Raw genomic sequence first — 24,853 nt, 5'->3', positions numbered from 1 at the left:
ACCACATTGCCTCCTGGATGTTAGTATGTTTTTAATAGAAGATAAAATAAGGGTTTTAAACTAGCAGCTGTGAATTAGTTTTTAAATAACTTGTGTTTCTATTATGTGTCTACATAATAGTTTCTTTTAAAATCCTGTATATTTTATCTAAAAACATTACTTAAAAATTTAAAAGCATTATTCTGAGGAATACATAGACTTCACAAAAAATCTATTTCAAAGGGGTCCTTGCCACAACAAAGGCGAAGGATCCCTGAACTAGTCAAGAACCCATATTCCAATTTGGAAAGATACTCCTCCCCTTTCAAAAGCTAAGGTAGCTAAAGAACATAGATTAAAAATTGATTCCAAACACATTTATTAAGTAATTTCTATCAATAGAAACCTACACTGGGGAAACAAAGTCAGTAAAATAATGTTTCTTGACCTTAACAAGCCTTACATGGAATAATGGCACTAGGCTTGAGGACAGATGTATAATATGCCAAAAGGGGAAGGAGGGCAAGGAATAAGGGAGATAGACTTTAATAATTTTAAAACTGAGTGGCATTGGGATGATGGGATGCTAGTAAGCTTTAGTTTATCTACTCAAGTCAAGGAAAAGTCTACCTGATTATGTGCTGGCATGGGAACCAGGAAAGGCTCATGCCATTGTGCTCTCTCATAGCTTTTACTTTTGACATCACTTCACTCTCCATGATGAATTGCAGCTGTCTTGACCAACACTTCTCAAGGACTTGCCATTTGGCCTTCTCCTGGTTCACTACTGAAGACTAGTTTAGCCCAAACCAAATTAATTATAATTAGGAAAATTTTAGCAAAATAACTACAAAAAAACATAGATAACATTAATTTGTGATTTTCCAAATGGACCAAAGGTATGCCTTTCTATTTGATTTGACACAATGCCATCATGAATTTATTCTATAGTGTTGTATATTGTACATATATCAATATTATTGCCTTATCACTCTCCAGTCCAATCCAACAATAACTAAACACCTATTATGTATTCAAAGAACTCTGCTAGAAAAAAAATACCCACAGGGATCTTACTCTCTATTGGAGGCTTACAGTTCTGCCTAGATCAGAAACGGCATGAAAGGAGGGACTGAGTTTTATTTAAACTCTATATGTTTAGATCTAGGTGGACAGAATGCCAGACCTAAGCTCAGGAGAACTCATCTTTCTGAGTTCAAAATCTGGCCTCAGATACTCACTAGCTGTGTGACCCTGGGCAAGTCACTTAACACTGCCTCAGTTTCCTCCTCTGGCAAATGAGCTGGAGAAGGAAATGGAAAACCACTCCAGTATATTTGCAAAGAAAACCCCAAATGAAATCACAAAGAGGCAGACATGACTGAAAATGACTGAACAACCACAAATCTTGTTCACCTAGCTTTGGTTCTAATTATAAGTGCTAAATGAATACTGATTATTGAGGAATAACTTCTTTTGAAGCTTCTCCAGTAATCATCATACTTATCATTTTCAATTAATTTTTTAGCTATAATCTACTGAGTAACAGTTGTTCCAGAGGTTTGTGATATAGAGCTAGTTACTACTTTGAGAAAAGGGATTATGTATGTTTGTTCTTTAAGTGACTCTCAACATAGCATACACACAAGCCCCTCAGTGGGTGTTCAGTAAATACTATTAACTATTACAGCTTTCAAAAACTGCATGTCTCTTGTTTGAGCTTATTGTCTCAAACAAAATGAGTTTTCAAATAGACAGGTTTCTTTGCATTTTAGGACCATAGTGATTTTCTTAAAGTGTAGATTTATGTATCCCAGTTCCCCACCTCAATAAATTTCAGTGAATCCTCATTACTTCTATGATAAAATTTAAAACTCTCAGTTTGATATTTAAAGCTCTTCCTAACCCAGATCCTTCCCACCTTTCCACTCTCTTTCCACTTTATTTCCCATGTAACCTTCCACAATAGAGCTACCTTGGTTTACTTACTGATTTTCACACACCACTCTCTGTGACCCATCTTTATGCTTTGGCTCTGACCATACCTTGCCTGACTGTCTTCTATCCTTGAAATTCTCTCCCTCCTCATTTCCAAATCTCAGAATTCCTGGTTTCCTTGAAGACTCAGCTTAAATGTTACTTTCTGCAGGAGACCTTTTTCATTGTCTCCAGAAAGTTGCTTTTCCTGCTAAGATCACCACCCACCTAGTCTACCTAAGGATTGTCGTTGAATTGTGTCAGACTTTCAGTGACCTCATTTGGGGTTTTCTTGGCAAGGATCCTAGAGAGGTTTGCCATTTCCTTCTCCATGTTATAGTGGAGGAAACTGAGGCTGTGCCTTGCTAAGGGTCCTGCAGCTAGTAAGTGTCTGAGGCTGGATTTGAACTCCGGAAGAGGAATCTTCCTGACTCAAGACCTGACACTCTATCCACTGTACCACCGCCTTGTTACCCCCAAAAAAGATTATTTGTAGATAAATCAAGAGAGGAGACAACTGGTATGTTTACAAGATGCCAAACAAACTGGCCAGTTAGTTTAATTAGTTTAACTAAATGAGCTGTTCAGTGAAAGCAATTAGACCAGTTGCTTTGACTGACTTGACTTGGTCACTACAGCAAAGCATATGATGGACCCACGTGAACATAACTAGAAGAACATAAAGAACGCATTGGCAGACGGGAGTGAAACTAGCTATTTAAAAGAAATTAGTCATTTCAATGTCAGTGTGTGAACCAGCAGAAATGGAAGAAGTAAGTGTACAGTTGTTAACAGGGAAAGATGAATTAGACACTTGAAAAGTTTCACTGGAAATAAAATAACACAGTCGTAAAGCTAAAACATCTTAGAAATGAATGTTCTTGGGGCCATTGCCCACTAAAAAATGTTTTTTTTTTTTCTGAGTCTCATTCCACAGGTTGACAGATGACATAGTTACTAAAAATAGTGTCAACCAAAACAGCAAAATAAATTGAAATGACATGTCTGATTATGCAGAGAATGAAGGTATTTTCCAGAGACTGTTCAATGCATCATACAATATTTATCTTGAGGTTGCTAGAGCTGAGTTTTTATTTTTTATTTATCTCAATTTTTTATTATTGTGATAATAATAGAATGGAGGCTCTTGTCAGGGCAGTTGCTGATGTGTCACAATAGTTAAGCTGAAGACTTCCAAACTCATAAATAGCATTTTCTCACAGATAATACATTTTCAAGATTTATCCATAATGTCAGTTTGCCAGCAAATATTTATTAAGTATCTACTGCTTGCCAGGCATCGTCCTAGGGACTGGATAACAAGGACAAAGAATGAAAGTTGTAAGAAGCTTATTTTCTAATGGAAGATGTATATGTATACACTGTGATTTCAAGAACCTATAGCATATACAGTGATCATACCCTAGTAAACTATGGATGGGCTAAATCAAACTGAGAGTAAGTCACCCTTTGGTGAGTTAGAGAAGTGTCTACTCCAAGCATATGAAGACGTCCCCCAGGGGAATGAGAGGATAAGGACAATTTGTTTCAATGGCCAAGAAAATGCCTGAAGCAGGCACTGTGGAATGCTTCAAGGTTGGTCAGACATCTATGATGCCAAAGGTCATCCAATGTGCCATCCACAAACATCCTGACTTTTTATTGCCACTGGATTATGGTGACTCTGGAAGAGAGTCACCCTGACATTTGTGAAACTCTGCCTCACTTAAAATTCATTTCATGTACAAGTTAAGACATCATCCCATGCTATCATTAGTCCTTTTCAAAAATGAAGGACAAACAACAATATAAGCATGTATAACATAAAATAAATAAAAATATATACAAAGTAGTTGAATGCAAGACAGTTTGGGGGAGTCAGCACCAGCTGATGGGGAAATCAGAATAATATTGTCATGAATTTTAGTGAACATTTCTAAGTGCTTTTAAGTCTCAAAAAAGTGTTTTCCTTAAAAATAATCTCAATAAATAATAAATAAATTGATTAATAAAATTTATTATTAATTAATCATTAATTTAATTATAAAATTATTATTTGTATTCTTATGCAAATGTTTCAGTTATGACATAGAAATGTGGCTATACAATGGTATAATAAACCATATGGTTTTTACCTTGCTGGCATCAGTGCCATCAGGGTGTTGTTTGCTACTAGGAGCCATCTCATAATTTAGACTCTCTAAATCTCCCTAGAAGATACCCAGTGCCATTTGCCATCTCATGTTTTCTTTCATTTCTAACTTTCTCTCCCCATATTTCTTTTTCTAGCTACTATGCTGTCCTTTATCCCATGGTGTACCCCATGAAGATCACTGGCAATCGGGCTGTGCTTGCCCTCGTCTACATCTGGCTCCATTCCCTCATTGGCTGCCTCCCCCCATTGTTTGGCTGGTCATCTGTGGAGTTTGATGAGTTCAAGTGGATGTGTGTAGCTGCCTGGCACCGGGAAGTTGGGTACACAGCTTTTTGGCAGATCTGGTGTGCCCTATTGCCCTTTGTGGTCATGGTGGTTTGCTATGGTTTCATCTTCCGTGTAGCCAGGGTGAAGGCCCGCAAGGTCCATTGTGGTACAGTGGTCATTGTGGAGGAGGATGCTCAAAGAAATGGGAGGAAAAACTCTAACACCTCCACCTCCTCCTCGGGAAGTAGGAGGAATGCTTTCCAAGGTGTGGTCTATTCTGCCAACCAGTGCAAAGCGCTCATCACCATCTTGGTAGTGATTGGTGCATTTGTTGTTACATGGGGCCCCTACATGGTCGTCATCACTTCTGAGGCCCTTTGGGGGAAAAACAGTGTTTCTCCTGCCTTAGAGACCTTAGCCACATGGTTGTCCTTCACCAGTGCCATCTGCCACCCTCTCATCTATGGACTTTGGAACAAGACAGTGCGCAAAGAACTATTGGGCATGTGCTTTGGGGACCGGTATTACCGTGAGCCATTTGTTCAGCGACCAAGAACTTCCAGGCTGTTCAGCATCTCCAACAGGATTACAGGTAACCATCACTTTGATTGTATATAAATCCCTATCACAGAACTGTAAATGTATGCTCATCCAAAGACCCAGGTTCACATGTCTTAGGGAATGGTAATATAGGTAGACAACTTATCTTAATTGATTGTGACCAGTGTTATCAAGGGGTAACTAGGTGGCATAGTGGCTAAAATGTTGGCTTGGAGTGGGAAGATTCACCTTTATGACTTAAAATCTGGCTCCAGACACTTTCTCAAGTCACTTAATCCTGTTTGCCTCAGTTACCTCCTTTATAAAATAAGCTGGAGAAGGAAATGGCATATACTTCAGTGTCTTTGTGGAAAAAAACCCAAATAGGATTGCAAAGAGTTGGACACAATTGAAATGACTGTACAGTAACAACAAAATATATAGTGTAGGTTTGGGGGTTTTTTGATCTTTAGTTCACATGACTCCTATAGTGGCTTCTGTTCTATGTATGCAACCATAGCTAAGTAGCATAGAAGGAGGCAGCTAGGTGTCACAGTGGACAAAGCACCGGCCCTGGAATCAGGAGGACCTGAGTTCAAATCCAGCCTCAGACCCTTAATAATTACTTAGCTGTGTGGCCTTGGTCAAGCCACTTAATAACCCCATTGCCTTGAAAAAAAAACAAAATAAAAGAAACTATATTAGAAATGATACTGGAAGAGACTAGAATGGAAACATTCAGAACATATAAGGAAGTATATGTGGTTTAGGGGAAAGAACAGAAGTCTTTGGCTAAAAAGATATAAGTTCAAGTTCTGATTCATATACCACAGTTTTGAGATTTATTAACTTTGTGACCCTAGAAAGGCACTTAAAATTCTCTGATCCTCATCTGTAAAATGGAGGTAACACTACATTAAGATGCTTTATAAGCTGGAAAGTGCTATACAAATTGGAGTAGTGTTTATTATATCCATTAAACATTCATCACTGTTCATAATTTTCAGTGCCTATCTATATTAACCAAATTTCAAGATTAGAAGGAATATCAAAAATCAATGTTAGTCAATCAGTCAGCATTTATTAAGTACTTCCTATTTTCCAGTTATCTATGCCAATCCATTTTCAGAAAACTCTCTACAGTATCCTTGGTGAATGATCATTTAGCCTCTGATTCAAGACTTCCAGTGATAGAGAATTCACTGCATCTCATTGTACTGCATTTCATTTTTTGAGAAGTTTTGGTTGTTAGTATTTCCTTCTTTTTTTTTGCAAGGCAAATGGGGTTAAGTGGCCTGCCCAAGGCCACACAGCTAGGTAATTATTAAGTGTCTGAGACCGGATTTGAACCCAGAGACTCCTGACTCCAGGGCCAGTGCTTTATCCACTGCGCCACCTAGCTGCCCCTGGTGTTTCCTTCTTTAAACTAAAATCTGACTCCATGTTGGTCCTAGCACTCCCTGGATGTAGCAGTGATATTTTCTATTCATGGACCAATAAGACTGTCTCATTCCCAACCACAGTTCACAAGGCAGAATCACTTTCCTTCTCCCACAACAAGGGAGGACTGTCACTCCTATCAATCTTCCATTCCTTGTCCTTTAGGAGAAAATGACTAATTGAAGGTGTGATATATTATTTTGAAAAGACTTTGAACTCAGCAATTTTTAAAATAAATAATAATTTAGCAGAAGATATTGTAGAGAGGATTTATATTTTAAATAAGTAGTTGAACTTAATTACCCTTCAAAAGGCCCTTTTAACTTAGAGAATCTAAGCTACTATGAAATTAGGAGGAGAAATTTAACTTGATTCACCTAAGACTGACTCTAGATTTCAGGGAACCCATGAACTTGGGTGGGGAAAAGAATAATGTCTTTATTTTCACTGGTGTTAGTTGAAATTGAAAAATAATATCCTTCAATGATAAATGTAGGCATCAAAATTTGAATTTGATGAAGGGGTGCCTAAGCTTCAGCAGACTTCCAAAGGGTTCCATGATACCAAAAAAGGTTAAAGAAATACTTCCCTGGTCAGTGTTTATTTTAGGTTTGTCATAAATCTCTTTTTTTTGTGAGGCAATTGAAGTCAAAGTGATTTGTTCAGGGTTACACAGCTAGTAAGAGACTGAGGCCAGATTTGACCTCAGATCCTCCTGATTTCAGGGTTGGTGCTCTATCCACTGTGCCACCTATATCCCTTCTTGTCCTAAATCTTGTCATCTTAGCTTTAGTGCTTTTATATTCTAGGTATGGGATCCTTTTAACGGCCTTGTGAGGCAGGTACTCAAGGTACTGATTCTAAGTTAGAGATGAAGAAACTAATGCTCAGAGAGAGATTTCTTATTCTCTCTCTCTCTCTCTCTCTCTCTCTCTCTCACACACACACACACACACACACACACACACACACACACACACAATACTAAGTGTCATGTATGAGAATAAATCCAGATCTCCCTTACTCCAGGTTCAACATTTTTTTAATACACTGCCCTCACTCTTCCTAAGATAATAAACATATTAACTTTAGATTTTAAAATTTAACCATTTCCTTTTGCTTTGTTCCCTACCATCCTCCCCTCACTTTTAATCCTAAATTGCATTTAAAATAGAAAATTACTTTATTCTTTGTTAAATTTTTGGTTATACGTGTACAATCATGTTTAACATATTTCCATATTGGTCATGTTGTGACAAAAAAATCGGAACAAAAAACATGAATAAAAGAATCACAACATGAGAAATAAAAAAGGATAAAACAAATTCTTAAAAGTGAAAATAGTATGCTTTGATCTACATTCAGACACCAGAGTTTTTTCTCTCCATCGTAAGTCTTTTAGAATTGTCTATAATCACTGTACTACTGAGAAGAGTAAATCCATCATAGCTGATCACCTCACAGTGTTAATGTGCACAATGTTCTTCTGGTTCTGCTCACTTCATTCAGCATCAGTTCATGGTTTTTCTGAATCCACCTGCTCGTGATGAACAATAATGTTCCTCACATTCATATACCACAATTTGTTCAGCCATTTTTCCCAATTGATGGGCATTCTCTCAATTCTCAATTTTTAAGTTGCCTTAGTCTTTCAGAATAAAATCCAGTCTGGTTAAACAAGTATTCCAGGGAGGTAAATACACAGCTGGGTCACATTAAGAAAATGTGACTTTTGGGGCAGCTAGGTGGCACAGTGGATAAAGCACCGGCCCTGGAGTCAGGAGTACCTGGGTTCAAATCTGGTTTCAGATACTTAATGATTACCTAGCTGTGTGGCCTTGGGCAAGCCACTTAACTCCATTTGCCTTGCAAAAACCTAAAAAAAAAGAAAAGAAAAAAAAGAAAATGTGACTTTTAATGTGTGACTGCTGCCCTTGAGCAGTGTTGTGCACTTCTCTAAACTGAAGTAGAAAAGGGATCTCTTTTTTGACTAAAATAGACTAAATTAGCTTATTCTGTCCATGAAGCAAAACATGATACATTCATCTCAATGATATATGAAGTTATTTCCCACCTGATACAACCCAGATTACAAAGGGATGGAGGGGGGAGAGAGAATGTGTCTGACTGACAGGTGATGCCCAGTCCATTGCTATTGGCCCACCCTGCATACTTGCCTGACTTGGTAGGATGATCTTGACTTCTGCTAGGATAACTTTCAAGAATTCAAAGGCACTTCTATGTATAACAGAACAGTAGAATTAGGAATTAACTGTTACTCAAAAGAAAGTCAAATAAAGCATTTCCCTATGAGATAGAAGTGATATTTTGAGATTCTCCCCTTTTGTGGATTATGTGTGCTGTTTTCCCATTTCCATCCTCTATTGGTACAGATAACTGAGAACTGATTACACTAAATTTTTTTTTGGGGGGGGGATGTTTCTTCTGGAAAGTGTCAACCAATTAAAAATCCAGAATCTTACACCATTCTAAGCAGAAATTGAGTTTCACAATTCCCTGGAGCTGTCTGTCTGCATTCAGGATGCTGGGGGTTAGATCAACATGGTAAGGGTATAATTTAATTGTTAAATAGCTTTGCTTTCTGTGGGGCCTGCAGATGACTCCTGGGTTTTGTCTCTCCTGATCTGTTGGCTCAAAAACCAACAGTCACATCCCATAAGTGAAGAAAGGGTAAAGGTTTTTCCAAAGATGCTAGCCACCCCACCGAGATGTGTAAGTTGCTAGTTCACCTACTTTATAATTTTGCCACTTAAGTAGCCCCACTTAAATTTTTTCCCCCAAATACTCTCAATTTCAGTTTTTTTTTCATTTCATTAGCTCCCCTAGTTTTCATCCAGAGCTCATCACTGAGTTCTTCAGGAAGTTTCCATTTGGCACTGATCCTTTTTCTAAGCAGCATGTTCTTCCACATACCACAAGCCTCCTGGCCCTAGGTTGTCTGAGCTCACTTTGTCGACTCCCTATGAAAAGGTCACCAAGCCCATTGCTCCCAAATAGAGGAGGGTAAATCGCTTGATTCAGGAGGATATCCCAGATGAATGTGAAATACAAGAGCTCCACAAATCTGAAACAGCTGAAACAGCGACTCCACTTGTGGTCATGCTGATATGTTGCTGAGAGAATGGGACTTGTTCTTAGCTCTCACCCCAATTCTTAACAAGTGTCCCAGAACGAACTGTGATTCTGGCCATCTTATTTGATGGAGGATGGTGAGCCAGCATCTCCCACCCACCCCCGACTCTGGACTGCAACCTCGGAATCCAGTTCCCTCCTGAGTGAGGATGAGCAAGAGGAGGATGCTTGTCTATGTCCTGGCTCAACTTGGTGCTTTAGTCAGAATTATAAAGGGGAGTAAAAACTCGTTGTGATATAAACTCTGGACAAAGACTACATTCTTCCCAAGATGCTAACCTGGAGTGCCCTTCTCCTCCAACCCCAACTCCCCCATAAAGAATAATGTTTTCCTAGGGCAAGAGGGAAAGGGATGCATTATATCACCAGATACCATCAGATAAAGCATGGAAATCAGAAAAAGCATGGAATTAGAAAAAAGGCCCAAGTTTGAATCCTGTGAAGAGACCTTATAGCTGCATACTCCTGTGCAAGTCATTTAATCTCTTTGAATTTTTGGTTTCCTCATTGGTAAAATGGGGAGAATTAATAGCACCCTCAAAAGGGTGTTTATGAGGATCAAATAAAAAAGATGTGTGTACACACATTTATATATGTTTAACATGCTTTGCAAGCTTTTAAGCACTATATAAATGTTAGCTGTCATCCTTTTCCTGCTCCTCCTCCTCTTCATCATTATCATCATCATCCAGGAAGTTTTATTTATTCCTTTGGGGAATAAATTTTGTCCCTTAAAAATGCAAAAGCCAAGAGTAGAGGCAATGAATTATTATACTAATTTACAATTAACTACGAATAAATCTATCCAATCTTTTTTTCCAGGTGCTAAGAACATATTTTCATGAGACTATCATGGACAAAGCAGGGGACAGAGGGGTAGTATAAGAGACTTATGATTGGGTAGAGGAACTCAGAAACTTCTGTCTCAGTTCAGCCTTCAATTCTTCCCTTCCACAAATGCTATCTTCTGTCTTACAGATCTGGGACTGTCACCCCACCTTACTGCTCTCATGGCAGGTGGGCAACCTCTGGGTCACAGTAGTAGCACTGGGGATACTGGCTTCAGCTGCTCCCAGGATTCAGGTAAGTCATTCTGATTCTGTAGAAACAGCTTTAACATGGTTGCAAAAGCTGAAAAGAATGAAGGTTGCCTGGGGTGGGGGTGGGGAGCATGTGTACTTTGTAGGACTAGGAAGGCAGATGTGGTTTCTAACCCTGTCTCTGGCTAGTTTGCAAATAACCTCAGGCAAGTTGAATGACTTTTCTATATTTTATCTTTTACAAATGATAATAATTCCTATTTCCAGTGTTGTTTAATCTTTAGGTTAAAAAGAGGTCAGAGCAAGAATTGTTGATGTTGAGGTAATAATGTAATTATTATTGCTATCATTCTTAATCTATGACTTTGGAAAGCATCAGTCCATGCTTACCATTTAGGAACATTTTGCTAGGCACTGGGGCTCCAGACAAAAGGAAAACAGCCCCTGTCATCAAAGAGCTTTCATTCTAATGAGGGAAAAAACATACACACACAGAGGTATAGATACGACATACAATGCTTCTGGGGGGGTGGAGAATAGACTAGCACCTGGGCGAGACCAAAGGCTAAAGGCAGCACTTGATTGAGTCTTGAAGGAAGCCGGAGATTCTAAGAGGAAGAGGTGCACACTCCAACCAGTGCAAAGTAATGGAGGCAGGAGAGAGAATATTATGTGGGAGGAATAGCAAGAAGACCAGCATGACTTCTTAGAGGCTGGAAAGTAAGTTAGATCTCTTTGTGAAGAGCATTAAGGAGAGGATGGGTAATATAGAAAAAAGTTCAAGAGATATAATTTTGGGGTAATTTATCAGTTTTATTAAATTATTAGTTATTAATATCTACCTAGAAGATAAATAATAAAATGTTGCCCATTTGACTTTCTCTCACAAACCAAAGATGTATCATGAAAACCAATCAACTCTTATAGACCCTTGGAAGAGTGAGTATTTCCAAGAGGCAGAAATCAACTTTGATTGGCTAACAATTAATGAGACAATGATAGCATTTGGAACTCAAAAGTTTTTTTTTAATGTTAAAATTGTTTTATTGTGTAACTGGAGAAGAATAAAAATATTACATTAAAAATTTTTTTAAACCAAGAATGAATATTATATTGAGAAATGGACCTATTCTAATGAGGGGTGTGATTCTACCCAAGATCTGAAAAAGCATGTTCCCTGAAGATTTAGGTAATCTTATCTATCAGTAATATCCTTTAGAGACTGACTGAATAACCTACAGGTGTTTATTTCTGAATGAAGAAATAAAAAGGAGAAAAACCTTAATCTCAATAATTGGTTATCAAAATAATCATTTCTTTTAGGGATTTTTATTGGATACTTGTAGGTAATTGGAACCACTACAATTTATTACCTTAGCACTGAATCCTCTAAGCACTCCTGGGTTTTTTTTCCCCTAAAGAAGCATTTAAAAACAAACTCCTTTCCTTGTGGCTCTCTCCTTAATGGCAGAGTCTTTTTCTGGGAGTCAACGGAAGCTAAGGAATCTCCTTGGCACAGCACATAAATCTCTCTCTTGGTCAATAAAGCATCCAGATTACAATTTGCTGACCAACAAGAAGGAAATGCAGCAGCATCTGTTATCCTTCCTGGTTTCTTGTAATAGATGAGGGGGAGGTGATGAATGTGGGATAACTGAAGGAAGCTGGAACCTTATATGATGTGTTCTGGTTTGTACTTTATCCTCAAACTGATCTTTCTACTCAGTTTTCTCAGACTGGCACTGATAGCCACCCAGATTTTTCCAAAGCAGTTTTGGGTACCACTTGGTTTTTCCTTTTACCAAATGGTAGAGAAGGAGTGGCTACCAGAGCCAGGGTTTGCTCTGGTCTACTTGTATCTCCTTTTTGGAAAACTCAACAATGACCACTGGAAAAGATCAGTCCTAAAGAAAGACAATGACAAAGAGCGTTCATATTACCAAACAATTGCTCTCTTTTCTTGTACCAGCAAGATTATACTTAAGATTCCACAAACAAGGCTTCAGCAGTGTGTCAACCAAGAATATCCAGAAGAATAGACTGGTTTTCAAAGAGACAGAAGAACTAGAAATCAAATTGTCATCATTTGTTGGATTATGGAGAAACCAAAGGAGTGCTGGAAAAACATCTCTTTTGCACTAAAAAGATGTGGCAAGTTCTCATATTTGTCTGCTATGGAAACTGTATGTAGGCTAAAAAAAAGAAACAGTTAGAATTATGGAACAATTGATTGATTTAAGCTTAGAAAAAGAGTACAATAAGGCTATATATTGTCACCTTATTTATTTCACTTATATACCAAATCTGTTATGCAAAATGCTAGATTTCATGAATCAAAAGCCAGAATTAAGGTAGGGAGAAATATCAACAATCTCAGATATGTAGATGGTACATCTCTCAGATGGCAAAAAGTGAAAAGGAATTAAGAAAACTCTTGATGAATGTGAAAGAGGAGAATGTAAAAACTTATTTGAAGATCATGAGAACTAATCCAATCACTTCCTGGCAAATAGAGGGAGAAGAAATGGAAACAATGTCAGATTTTTATGTTCTTTGGCTCAAAGACCACTGCAGGCAGCTACTGCAGCCATGAAATGAAGAAATGGAAGAAAAGCTATGACAAATCTGGACATCATACTAAAAAGTAGAGACATTACCTTGCCAACAGAGGTTCATTTAATCAAAGTCTATTATTATTCTCCAGAAATAAAGAAAAGGAGAAAGGAAGGAAGAAAGAGAGAAAAATAAAAGGAACTAAAAAAAAGATGCAAAGGAGAGGGAGGGGGAGGAGGAGGAGGAGGAGGAGGAGGAGGAGGAGGAGGAGGAAAAAAAGGACAAAGGTCCATATAACCAAAGCCATGAGTTTTCAGCAATGAATGGCTGTGAGAGTTGGCCTATAAGAAAATCTGAACATCAGAATCAGTGTGTTCAGTTGTGGTGCTGGAGAAGATTTTTGAGAGTCCCTTGGCCAGCAAGGAGATCAAATCAGCCATCAATACTTAAAGAAATTAATACAGGCTATTCACTGGACTGAAGCTGAAGTATGAGAAGATGAAATTTGTTGGAAAAGACCCTGATGTTGGGAAAGATTGAAAGCAAAAGGAAGAGTGGATGGCAGAGGGTAAAATGGATAGGCAGTGTCATGGACACAATGAACTGGGCCAGGCTTTGAGGGATAGTGGGGATAGAAGGGCTTGGTATGCTCAGTCCTTGGGGTCATGAAGAGTCAACCCTACTGAATGAACAACAGCAACTTCTCAAAACTCCAAAGAGAAAGAAGAGGGAGAAGAAATGGCTCTGCACTTAAAGTCAACAATTCTAAGTGCAAATTCAAGCTCTATTTCTCACTATTAGACCTCAGTATGTTTATCAAACAACAGAACTCTGCTCCACCACACTCCAACCGCAATCCCCCACCATTTGGAGGAAGTAGAAGGATCTATAGGAAAGTAGAAGGTTCGGTGGCAGCAGAAGAGTTCAGCCAGAGAACAAAATAACACAGGGAACTGGGTGAGACAGGACACCAGCATGTATTTGGGACTTAGCCAGACTTGAAGGAAAGAGGACTGGCATCCAACTAGTCCTCCCAGAAGTCTTGAAGCACAGCCTAGAGATTGTGAAAAATATATGTAGCTTTTGGGAAGAGACTGCGACAACTTTGAGGTCTAGCCCTCAAGAGACCTGCTACCAAAAGTGAAGGAGTCAGAAAGTGAGCAATAGAAGGCTATGAGGAGAAAGTCCAGAATTACCAAAGATGTCAGTAGGAAAAGGACTCAGTTAAACATCTTGGGCAAGCAGGTAAATAAACAGAGAGATTATTAATAACAGAAAGAAAAATGGACTTCAGGAAATCTAAATGAGTCCAAACAAAGGAAAATGAATCCATGCTTGATAAGGAACAGGACCAAGAAAATAAGAAGCACAGCAGGATGTTCCTGATTGGTTCACAGAAAAAAAATTAAAATTGTTAAAGCAAAATGTATGGTCTGAACAGTAGGGAAGGTGTGAAGGGAAGAATTGAAATAGGGTAAAATAAAGGGGAAAATCTTGATTCAATGATGGGGGGAGGCATCCCAATGAAAGTGGGAAAAGGGGGGGACAATAATCTAGAATGGAAAATAGGGATCTTAAATGAGTACAGGCTGCAGAGATATGGTGCCTATAGAAACCACTAGCTCTGAGACAGTATTCTGCCTCCGTGGAGAGAGTAACCTGCCTCAGGAGAAGTGGAATCAGATCTCCTATAGATAACTAATATTCAGAAGAGTAGGAGGAAACGGTCCCAGAGAGGAGATTATATGTTGAATGGGGAATAAAAGAAGTGATCTTGGGAGGGAAGGGGGTGGTAATGAACTGTTCAATCAGGGATACAAGAAAATTTCTACAATGTTGGCAGTGCCTTTATCTTCTCTATCTCCTGCCGGAATTGATACTTCTAAGAGTGAGGCATCATAGAAGCTTTAATTCTGTGAGGAATAGAGAGACTGAAGAAAGAATAATACACATAAGGACTATGATTCAAAGAATAAAAATCTAAAATAAACAGAAGAGTAAGAGAATGAAGGAAGGGAATCTTTTTTGTTTTGTTTTGTTTTGTTTTTTATTAAAGACACACCATTTATGGCTGGAATGTTCCCTCTCTCCATTGATCATCTCCTCCTGGGAAGCCTTTCAGGATACTCATAAACCCCATTTCTTTCTCAAGTTTTCCTAGAGCTCTTGTCAAATTCTTTTATCTTAGTTGCATTATATCTTATGCCAAAATATTTTCTATTCACGTAATATGACTTTTAGCCCCCTGAGGGTAGGGACTGTGCATAACACTTTGCATGTCATAGGTATTTGATAAATAGCCTAAATTAGATTGATTTAATTGGATTGAATGAGCATAGTGTAATAGACAGGGCATTCAAAAAAAGCTAGGTTAAATTAAATGAATGAAATGGAGATAGGAAAGAATGGGGAGAGCTAAAGCTATTGCTAGCCTCATAGAAAAAAAAGAGAGAGATTGGTATGTTTTGTTATTTTGAAAAAAAACTGACCTGTATTTCAGGGACTGATGTGATGCTACTTGAAGATTACAGTTCTGACGATAATCCTCCTTCACGATGTACTTGTCCTCCCAAGAGACGGAGTTCAGTGACGTTTGAAGATGAAGTAGAACAAATGAAAGGTTTGTTCTTGTGATGGGATTTCTCCAAGAAAGTCTAGGGGAAATCTGGGAATATTACATAAGCAGAAAGTGAGGCTGGTGACTTTGGACAGCCCTTCCTCACTTGAATCTAATTGACTTGCTTGCCATAACATCACCTCCCTGATAACTTGGTCCTCTTTAAGAATGAAGGACAGATAAACTACAATATCAACAAATATTAACTCAGTATTGTCCTTAGTCATTGAGTTAAAGTAGATTAGAAGCACCATAGTGATTGCAGGAAAGCCATGGGAGCTTGCAGGCATGCGTAGCTCCTTCAAACCAACTGCATCCTCAATTCAAAGTTTTCTGGGACAATTTTGTGAGTCAACTGGGGGAGCATCTGAGGAATGGGAACTGGCCCTGGTTATTTGTTTAACCTTTTTTTTCTCCCTCTCTTGCTATAGAAGCTGCCAAAACTTCTATTCTCCACGTGAAGGCTGAAGTACACAAGTCCCTGGACAGCTATGCAGCCAGCTTGGCCAGAGCCATCGAGGCAGATGCCAAGATTAGCTTGTTTGGGGAGGAGGCTCTGCCTGGAGTATTGCTGGCAACTCGGACCATGCCCGGGGGGAGCTTTGGGGGGCGCCGAGGCAGTAGGACTCACACTAGCCAGAGGCTGCAGCTGCAGAGCATTGAGGAAGGGAACATCTAGCTTTGAGGTCATCAATGAGACACCAGAGACACCACTCAGGGGCAAGGGCAAGAGATGCTATTCCGTATGATGCCAAAAAAAGCAAGACCCTTCTTCATGGAAACTGTGGTGTTGGGTTGGCACTACTTGGTTTTAGAGGGACTATTTGGGGGGTGGCCGAGAATCAGCTGATATAAAAGTGCCCCTGCCAAAAAGAAAGAAAAGACAAAATTGCCACAACTGACAACCAGTTTAGGCTCATTGTTACCCTGTAGCTATTTTTAAGTTTTAGTAACTTTACAGCCCTGAGGGCTAAGGCACATAGATAAACAGATATGAGAATAGTTTTATTTTCTTTTGAGAGGACAGTGTTTATCAGGTCCATAAAGTTGGAGCAGAGAAGTTTGAATGTGGCACAAAGTTACCCTATTGAACAAGCTGCTTTACTCATCACCTTTATTGAGGGATCATCATAGTGGGTTGGACCAGGAACCTTAGAGAAAGGTGAATGCACTTTCTAAGGAGGGCATCCTTCTCCATTGTTCCCAAGGGCATCAGGTTGGTGTCTTGTTCTTTGGGTTGGTGAGGGCCCTTGGTGTTGTATGTGGTGATTCCGATTTGTGCTGGGAAAAAACAAAATTGAGGGCATGTCCATCATCAGGCCTAGCATGAGAAGAAGTAGATGCTAAGAGCTGGTGTCCAGGCTATCCACATGGTTGACTTATAGATGTTTGTTGCTGAAGCTATTAGGTGGGTCAGGTCAAAAGGAAGTGAGATTATCTTTGCCAGACAGAAGATCATTCATTGTGGACCAGTCTGTAGGACTTTCTCACCTAAGGGTGTTTGTATTTCAAAAGAAGGGGAAAACCACTATTCATAGAAATGAGGAGGGGCCATTTACCTTGTGTTTCAGATTGAAAACTTTTAGGATATGGTACAAAGAGACTCAGTAGGGGGAATGGTGCTTTGTAAAACTATATGATGCAGCTCTTATTTTTATTCAGGGAAGAAGTTATCCTCACAAGTGAAAGCTTCATTGAGTGGACTTCTATTGTGATATTACAAGTAATCTTAGAATAGGGCCTTCCTAGGAACTACATTAGGAAAGAATTAATGGTCCAAAATGCTTCTCAAGATCTACCCTACAGAACTTTGTGGTTATTTTTCTTTCACAATGAAGAAAAGAATGGGCATGAAGTCAGGGAACAGTAGTTGTACCTTAAAAAGTTATGAGGGCATACATCTGGGTGGCATAGTGGATAGAGCACCAGCCCTGGAGTCCAGAGTACCTGAGTTCAGATCTGGCCTCAGACACTTGATGATTGCCTAGCTGTGTGGCCTTGGGCAAGCCACTTAGCCCCATTGCCTTGCAAAAACCTAAAAAAAGGTTATGGCATGTACAAGTAAGGGGCTACCTGGGCATTTTTTTAAATTTACCTTTCCACTTATTATCTAATCCCCATTAGAAAACCTGCCAACAGGAAATTTAGGAGGAAAGGATCCGAATTATAAAGCGTTCTTCAAAGGTACAAAGAACAATTGAAATTTCCTAAGGTCAGAGTTTTCTTAGCTTTACCTTAGAGGTTTGGGCTGAACATGATCACAGGGTCTTAATTGAACCCAAGATTCCATCATCTTCCCTTTGACTAGGATAGGATGGCATTATCCTAGGTGGAATACAATTTATTTGTGATTAGGGTTTTTGAATGAATATGACTGAGTGGAAACCTAATGGTTTAGTGGGTAGAGAGCTGACCTAGAAACCAAGAATTCTAGTGTTGCTTCTGACATATACTTGGTGTCAGAATACCATGAACCTTGCCAAGTCATTTAATGTCTTAATGCTCTCTAAGTAACCCTCTAAGATTGTTTCAGAGTTTCAGAGAAGATGGCATCCTGCATTGGTAGTGGGAATTTCTCATTCCAGAAGTCCTCTATACTTAAGAAATCACAAGTCCAGACTATCTCTTTGACTAGCTAGGTATGAAAGAGATCCCAAAGTTCTCTGTCCTCATGATACTTTCATTTGGGACACAGTTAAATTTGGAGGGTAGAAGCATTACACTTTAGGCTTTCCTTGTATCCACTCTATAAAGCAATAGTGTAAATTAGAAGCGTCTTTAATTTTTTTTTTTGTGAGGGTCCTTATGGTATTATAGACCTAAATTGTAATTCTTCCATTTAAGAAGAAGGCTCTTAATATTTTGGGAGGGGGGATTTTCAAGGCAATGGAGTAAAATGACTTGCCCAAGATCACACAGCTAGGTAATTATTAAGTATCTGAGGCCGAATTTGAACTTGGGTCCTCCTGACTTAAGGGTCGGTGCTGTATTTACTGTGCCACCTCACTGCCCCAGCTCTTATTAATATTTATCAAATTAATATCCTCTTGTGTCAGATGGCAAGAAAGCTTCCAAAGACTTGGTATCTCAAAAGATGTTGAACCAGCTAGAACCATGGGTTGACTCTTTTAAAAGATGGGATTGGGATTCGGTGTGACTCTTGGATTCAAAAACAAGAAATCAGGAGGCCCAGCTAGACAAGAGATTACATGAAGAGTCAGGGAATTTAGCAAATGACAAGTCCAATATTCCATGCGGCATGGCAGCCACAAAAGACTATTGCAATTATAAACATCATTCAGTGAAACATGTTCAAAATGAAGGAAGCTCATAGGATCAGCAACCTAGAATTAGACAGGACTACACAAGCTCAAGCCCCTTATTTTATAAATGAGAAAAACTGAACCTTAATGACTTACCAATAGTCATGCAGTAATAGGTGAATTCAAACTTGGGTCCTTTGTTTCCAGAGCCAGAGTTTTGGTGCAGTGTCATTCATAGGTCTACTGTACACTCCACTGGTCAAGCCACATGTGGAATCAATCCTGAGTTAAGTTCTGCATTATGAAGGCCCCAATATTAAATTAGAGCAAGTTGGAAAGGAGGTCAGAACTAGATTCAAGACCCTAAGGGATAATTTGCTTCTAGGGAGGAGTGGAACCTTTCAGGGAGGATATGACTCTTCACCTATCAGCTGCCCAAGTTAGAAGAATAATTAAACCTGTGATCATCCCCAGAGGGCAGAATGAGGAGCAATGAGAAGATGCTGCAGAGAGATAGGTTTAATGTAAAGAAAAATATTTTGGGCAATTAGAACTTATCTAAGCTTAACTTTCCATTAGGAAAGAATGAGTTCCCTGTTATTAGAGGTCTTCTAATAAAGATTAAATGACAACTTGGTAAAGGAGATTCCTGTTCAAAGGGCCTCTGAAGTTCCACCTCTGAGAACCTGAAATTCACTTTTTAGGTGCTGGCCACTCCTAAGGAAGAAAGGAACTCAACTACCCAGCCCTTTTGTGAGATTTGAAGGTTCATCAGATCTTTGACTCTCCCACCTCACTTCTCAATTTGTAATTTCTGATATCAGAAAAAGGTTTATTTTCTTTCTGAAACCCCCCTGTCCTTGGGTTACAATTCTGAACAACCATTAGGGACAAAAAGATGGGATGGGGGCAAAAGAAGAGAAGGATATGGCCCTTGACATTTCACCACTGCCCCCCTTGATGAGCCTTGCAGCTTGGGGAGGGAAGGGTACCAAGCAATAACAGGGCAGACTATCTGCTGGGGGTAATCTTGATTTTTTTCAATGCTTCAAGATGTTTTAGAATTCTAGAGGGTGCCTTTTCCCTGAGTGACCAAAGCTCCAAGGGAAAATGACCTGGGAATCTAACATCTCCCCATACTTTGCTCTGTAGCCAACTGGACAATATTGAGATTCATCTTGTGAATCACCCTGTTTCCAGTTTAGCTTTCTACAAACTACCAATTTGTAGAAACTTTCTACAAACTGTATTGCCAAGTAAATCATCTTATCCAAGTTAATTAGTAGAAACATCTTAGAATCATAGGGTTTGGGGACAGGATGAGATTTAGAAATCATCTGCATGAAGGGGTCTTAATTTTTTGGATCTTCTGGACTCTGGATAGTCTGGTGCAGCCTATGGATCCCCCCTTCTTAAAAATATTTTTAAATGCATAAAATATATAGGATTGCAAAAGAAATTTATTGCATTGAAATTGTTATCAGTGTTTTTAGAAGACAAGGTCACAAACTTCAATTTGAAAACCAATGTAGTCCAACCCCTTCATAAGAAACTTTTCCAAGATCTCATAGATAATAAATGGCAGAGCTGGGTTTTCAAGTAAGGCCTAATTACTCAAGATGGATTTGTCTTCCCAATAGTTTAAGGAAGAAAAGAGCCTTCTGTGCAACAAAAAATACATGGAAGCCTTCAAAGGTTTTGAAGCCAGAAGATTGAGCAGAATGACTTCTATACAGAGGGACATTCTTCAGAATTTGCAAACTGAAGAACATGGGCTCTATGGGGAATATTTGTATGACCTTAAGAAATCAGACTTGTGGGAGATGATTGGAATTGACTCAGAGCACAAACTAAATCTTCACAGATTACAAAGAGCACAGCTTTGACCAGTGTTATGTTTATAGATGTGTATCAAAGTCATTGCATTCATTTTGCTCAACGACTCTTAAACCTTTTCCCTTGAACAGTTTTAGATAGTAAAGAATTTTAAGATTATTAAATCTGTTAAACTTTTGATATAGATATTCTTGACCTAGTGTTGGAAAATGCCACAAATCATGGAGAAAGTCAACCCTGAATGTTGGGCAAAGAGGAGGGAAGGTAGCACCACTGCCTTATATGAACAGTTTAGAGGATGGAGACTGTCTCCCTGGGAGGCATAACAATGTGTTGCTGTATGATGCAGATGCATGAAGGAAACATGTCTCATATGTGTGTACTGATCATGCAGCTCTGAATCATGGAAAGTTCCAAGAAATGGTATTTGGATTAAAGTTTGGGATTTTTAAGAGTGAGCAAGCAAAGAAAGATTTGGGATTGTGATCAGTATAAGCAAATGACAATGTATTTAGAGCAGTTTAATTTTTTCAATTAAACATTTGGGTATGTGTGTATAAGTATGTAAAACATGAGTGACATTCATAGGCATGGGGATCTAAGGAGATTTTTCTTATAGGTAAGCCCAATTTCAACCTTCTTTTACATGGATAAAAAGAAGAGGGTTAGAGAGGGGCATGGACACATTAGGCACCTACACAAAATAATGTACTTGTGTACTTCTCTCTAGACTTCTTGCTCCATTATTTCATTTGTTCATTTTAATATTCCCATGCAGATTATTATTTCTCTCTGTTTTATTGGTGAGGGTGTCTAAAGCCCAAATTAATGAAATAATTTGCCCAAGGGACACCTTGGCTAGTTAATGACAACACTAGCAACTGAAAGCTGGGGCTGTGGCATTTTCCAAGTCTTGGCACTTCCCCATCAGTTAGGTCCATGATTGCCTGTCTTTTCCAGCCATTTACTCTTATTAACCAACCATGTTGCTGATTAGACCAGCATTGACTATTTATGAGCCCTTGTCTATGACATTGAGTCTTGCTGATTCCACCTGTAAAGTGCCCAACAGGTTTCTTATCATCCCCTTCCTTCTATTCACATGATCACCACCTTAGTTCAGAACATCATCACCTCTACTGTGGATCTCTAATTAGTCTTCCTGCTTCTAGTCTCTCTTCTCTCCAGACAGCTGCTAACCAGACATTCCAAAAGCATGGGTCTAAACATGTAAATTCCCTGATCAAGAAGTCTAAGTGGTTCCCTATGCCTCCAGGATAATATAAAAACCCCTCTTTTATAATCTGACTGTAGCTTCTATTTCCCAATTGATTTCATGTTTCTTCCTCCCACATACTACCTTCCAGGCAAACTGAGCTACTTTGTGTTCTCCATATATATTAAATATTCCAATTCCTGTGCCTCTTTCCACACAAAGCTGTTCCACACGCATGGTAATGTTTTGCCTCACTGAAAAATCTTGGAACCCCTAGATCCCTTTAAGTCTCTACCCACATGCCACCTCCTCTAAGTGGGCTTTGCAGTTCTGCACCATTGTTAATGGTTAATGCTATCCCCCTCCAGATTAAATTGTATTTACTTTGTATATATTTTTTTACTTATCTATGAACATGTTTTCCTCCAGTAGAGTGTAAGCTCCTTGAGGGCAGGGATTGTTTCATTTTTGTCTCTCCACTGCCTAGATATCTTGCACATTGTAGGCACTTAATAAATATTTGTTGAACTGAACTGAATGAGATATAAACTATGAGGCTCCATATATTCCTCTTATAGAACCAGCTGAAACTCTCCATTTTTTCTTTAACAGAAATTATCAGTCTTTTTTAGCTAGACAGAAGCTGACTGTAAATCTTTTAACTGTCTTAACACTTGGCCTCTAAATTACAGCATCCATCTAGCTTTTTGAAAGCTAAATTTATTTTTTTGTCTAACTAGCATACATCTATTTTTTCTTTCTCCCACCGAGGAATGTGTGGGAATTCTTGTAATAAATATGCATAATCAAGGTCAATAAAGTTCCTGTATTTGACACGTCCAAAAAATATGTCTCATTCTGCACTCGAGTCCATCACCTTGTAGGAGATGGGCACCACATTTCATCATCCCTCCTCTGGAATCTGTTGTAAGTCATTGCATTGATGGGAATTTTTAAGTATTTCAATTTTTTCCTTTATAATGTGTGACCCTAGACAAGTCACTTAGTCTTAGTTTTTCATCTATAAAATGAAGTAGGGAAGTAAATAGCAAACCACTCCAGTATCTTTGCCAAGAAATTCCAAAATTAGGTCATGTAGAATCAGACATGATGTGAGATGAGTAAACAACAATTCATTCATAAAAGTTTTAAACAGTACAGGTCCCTGGTACACTCCTTTGAAGTCTTCTTCTAAGCTAACATCAAACTATTAAAATCACTATTTTTTAGGTCCAGTCATTTAGGTTGTTAAAATATCTAGGTGTACCATTGTATAACCCACACCTCTATCTGAATAGATGGTATTTACTCAATATTTACAAAGTACTTTTCAAATCTCATTTGATTCTCACAGTAACCCTGGGCTGTAAGTGCTTAATTAGTTAACTACTTCATGAGGAAACTGAGGTAAATAGAGTCTTGTCTGGAGACATACAGTTATCCCCTATTATATTCATTATTTCTTCCAATACTCTTGGATAACATTTGTCTGGGCTTGGTGACTTGTTAATTAAGGACAGCTAGGTTTCCTACTTATAGCTTCAATTCCCTAAGTGTCATTTATTTCATCCTTTCCAGTCCAAAAATCACTCTTTTGGCGGAGAAAACAGAAATGAAAGAAAGCTCAGTCCTTTCTCCATCATTCATTATCACTGCTTCCCCTTGAACAGTTTAATCACCAGTTTCCTTCCCTATACCCTCTGTCCAGTCATTGATTCTCTTTGTAGATCTATTTCCCAGTGGTTAACACTCTCCCACCTTTCATTCCCTATTATTGATTTTCTGAAACCTATTCATGGGCTATATGATGATAATGATGATCACATCAGGGAGGTGATGTCATGACAAGCACATGGATTGGATTTGAGTGAGGGGCTGTTGTGCTAAGCCACTAGCCTCACTTTCTCTGCCAGAGCCATCTAGGTCCAGTGGCCAGATATGAATCAGGACAACTGGAGAAGGCTCTGGATAGGAGGCCGAGTTAAGTGACTTGCCCAAGGTCACACAGCTAGTATGTGTCAAGTGTCTGAGGTTGGATTTGAGCTCCTGTCCTGATTCCAAGTCAATGCTCTATCCACTGTACCAGCTAAGCCTTCTACTTTCCTTCATCTTGGGAACTCCAATGTAGCCTTTGAGTTATTCCGGTTTCTCTTTTTCACCATAGGAGCAACCACTCAGCCTCATTTTCCCCAGTATGTCACTACTGTTCCAGTGGTCCCAGACCTACATTTCAGCAACCATGCTTACCACAGTGATCTGTAAATAACCTTCACCAACATCTTAACTGGGGATCTATAGAAGAGTTGCCAGAGAGTTATCAAATAAAAATAGGATTAAGAATTCCAATACTGGTATTGTTACTTAATTATGTACTGCCACAGGCAAATTGCCTTTGTAACAAAAAATAACCATAGAATCATGGAATATGAATGCAGAACAGAGAATCTCAGAGTTGGAAGAGGCTCAAGCAAGGATCCTTTCCTCTAGGTCACGATTGTCAGCACAGATATGAAAGATGGGGGCAGGGAGAGCAATAGGAACACTTTAACCTCTCATTGGTCATCGTCCTGGCCATCTTTTTTTTTTGTTTGTTTGTTTTGTTTTGTTTTTGTGAGACAATGGGATTAAGTGATGTGCCCAAGGTCACAAAGCTAGGTAGTTATTAAGTGTCTGAGGTCAAATTTGAACTAAGGTCTTCCTGACTCCGGGGCTGGTGATCTATCCACCTAGCTGCCCCAAGAATCCTTTCCTTAGGAACATAAGTATTTGGGTCTTATCTAGATCATTACAACCGAAGGGGGAAAGGCCATCAGTTTC

At 38.9% G+C, this 24,853-nt stretch overlaps 1 protein-coding gene across 2 annotated transcripts in view; it reads left to right on the top strand.

The window, feature by feature from the left end:
- The window catches only part of GPR161 (G protein-coupled receptor 161), a 45,171-nt gene extending 22,272 nt beyond the window's left edge, over positions 1–22,899 (top strand). For both annotated transcript variants that reach the window (XM_074221942.1, XM_074221941.1), the window contains 4 exons: positions 4,246–4,970; positions 10,490–10,594; positions 15,605–15,724; positions 16,153–22,899. In XM_074221942.1, coding sequence (XP_074078043.1) covers positions 4,246–4,970; positions 10,490–10,594; positions 15,605–15,724; positions 16,153–16,400 — 1,198 coding nt within the window. In that variant the 3' untranslated portion in view covers positions 16,401–22,899. The remainder of the gene's footprint in view (positions 1–4,245; positions 4,971–10,489; positions 10,595–15,604; positions 15,725–16,152) is intronic.
- Positions 22,900–24,853: the final 1,954 nt, after the last annotated feature.

This window comes from Macrotis lagotis, chromosome 2, assembly GCF_037893015.1.
Source record: "Macrotis lagotis isolate mMagLag1 chromosome 2, bilby.v1.9.chrom.fasta, whole genome shotgun sequence".
Lineage (NCBI taxonomy): Eukaryota > Metazoa > Chordata > Mammalia > Peramelemorphia > Peramelidae > Macrotis > Macrotis lagotis.
The sequence above is the reverse complement of the archived record's forward strand: the minus strand, read 5'-3'. Positions and strand labels throughout refer to the sequence as shown.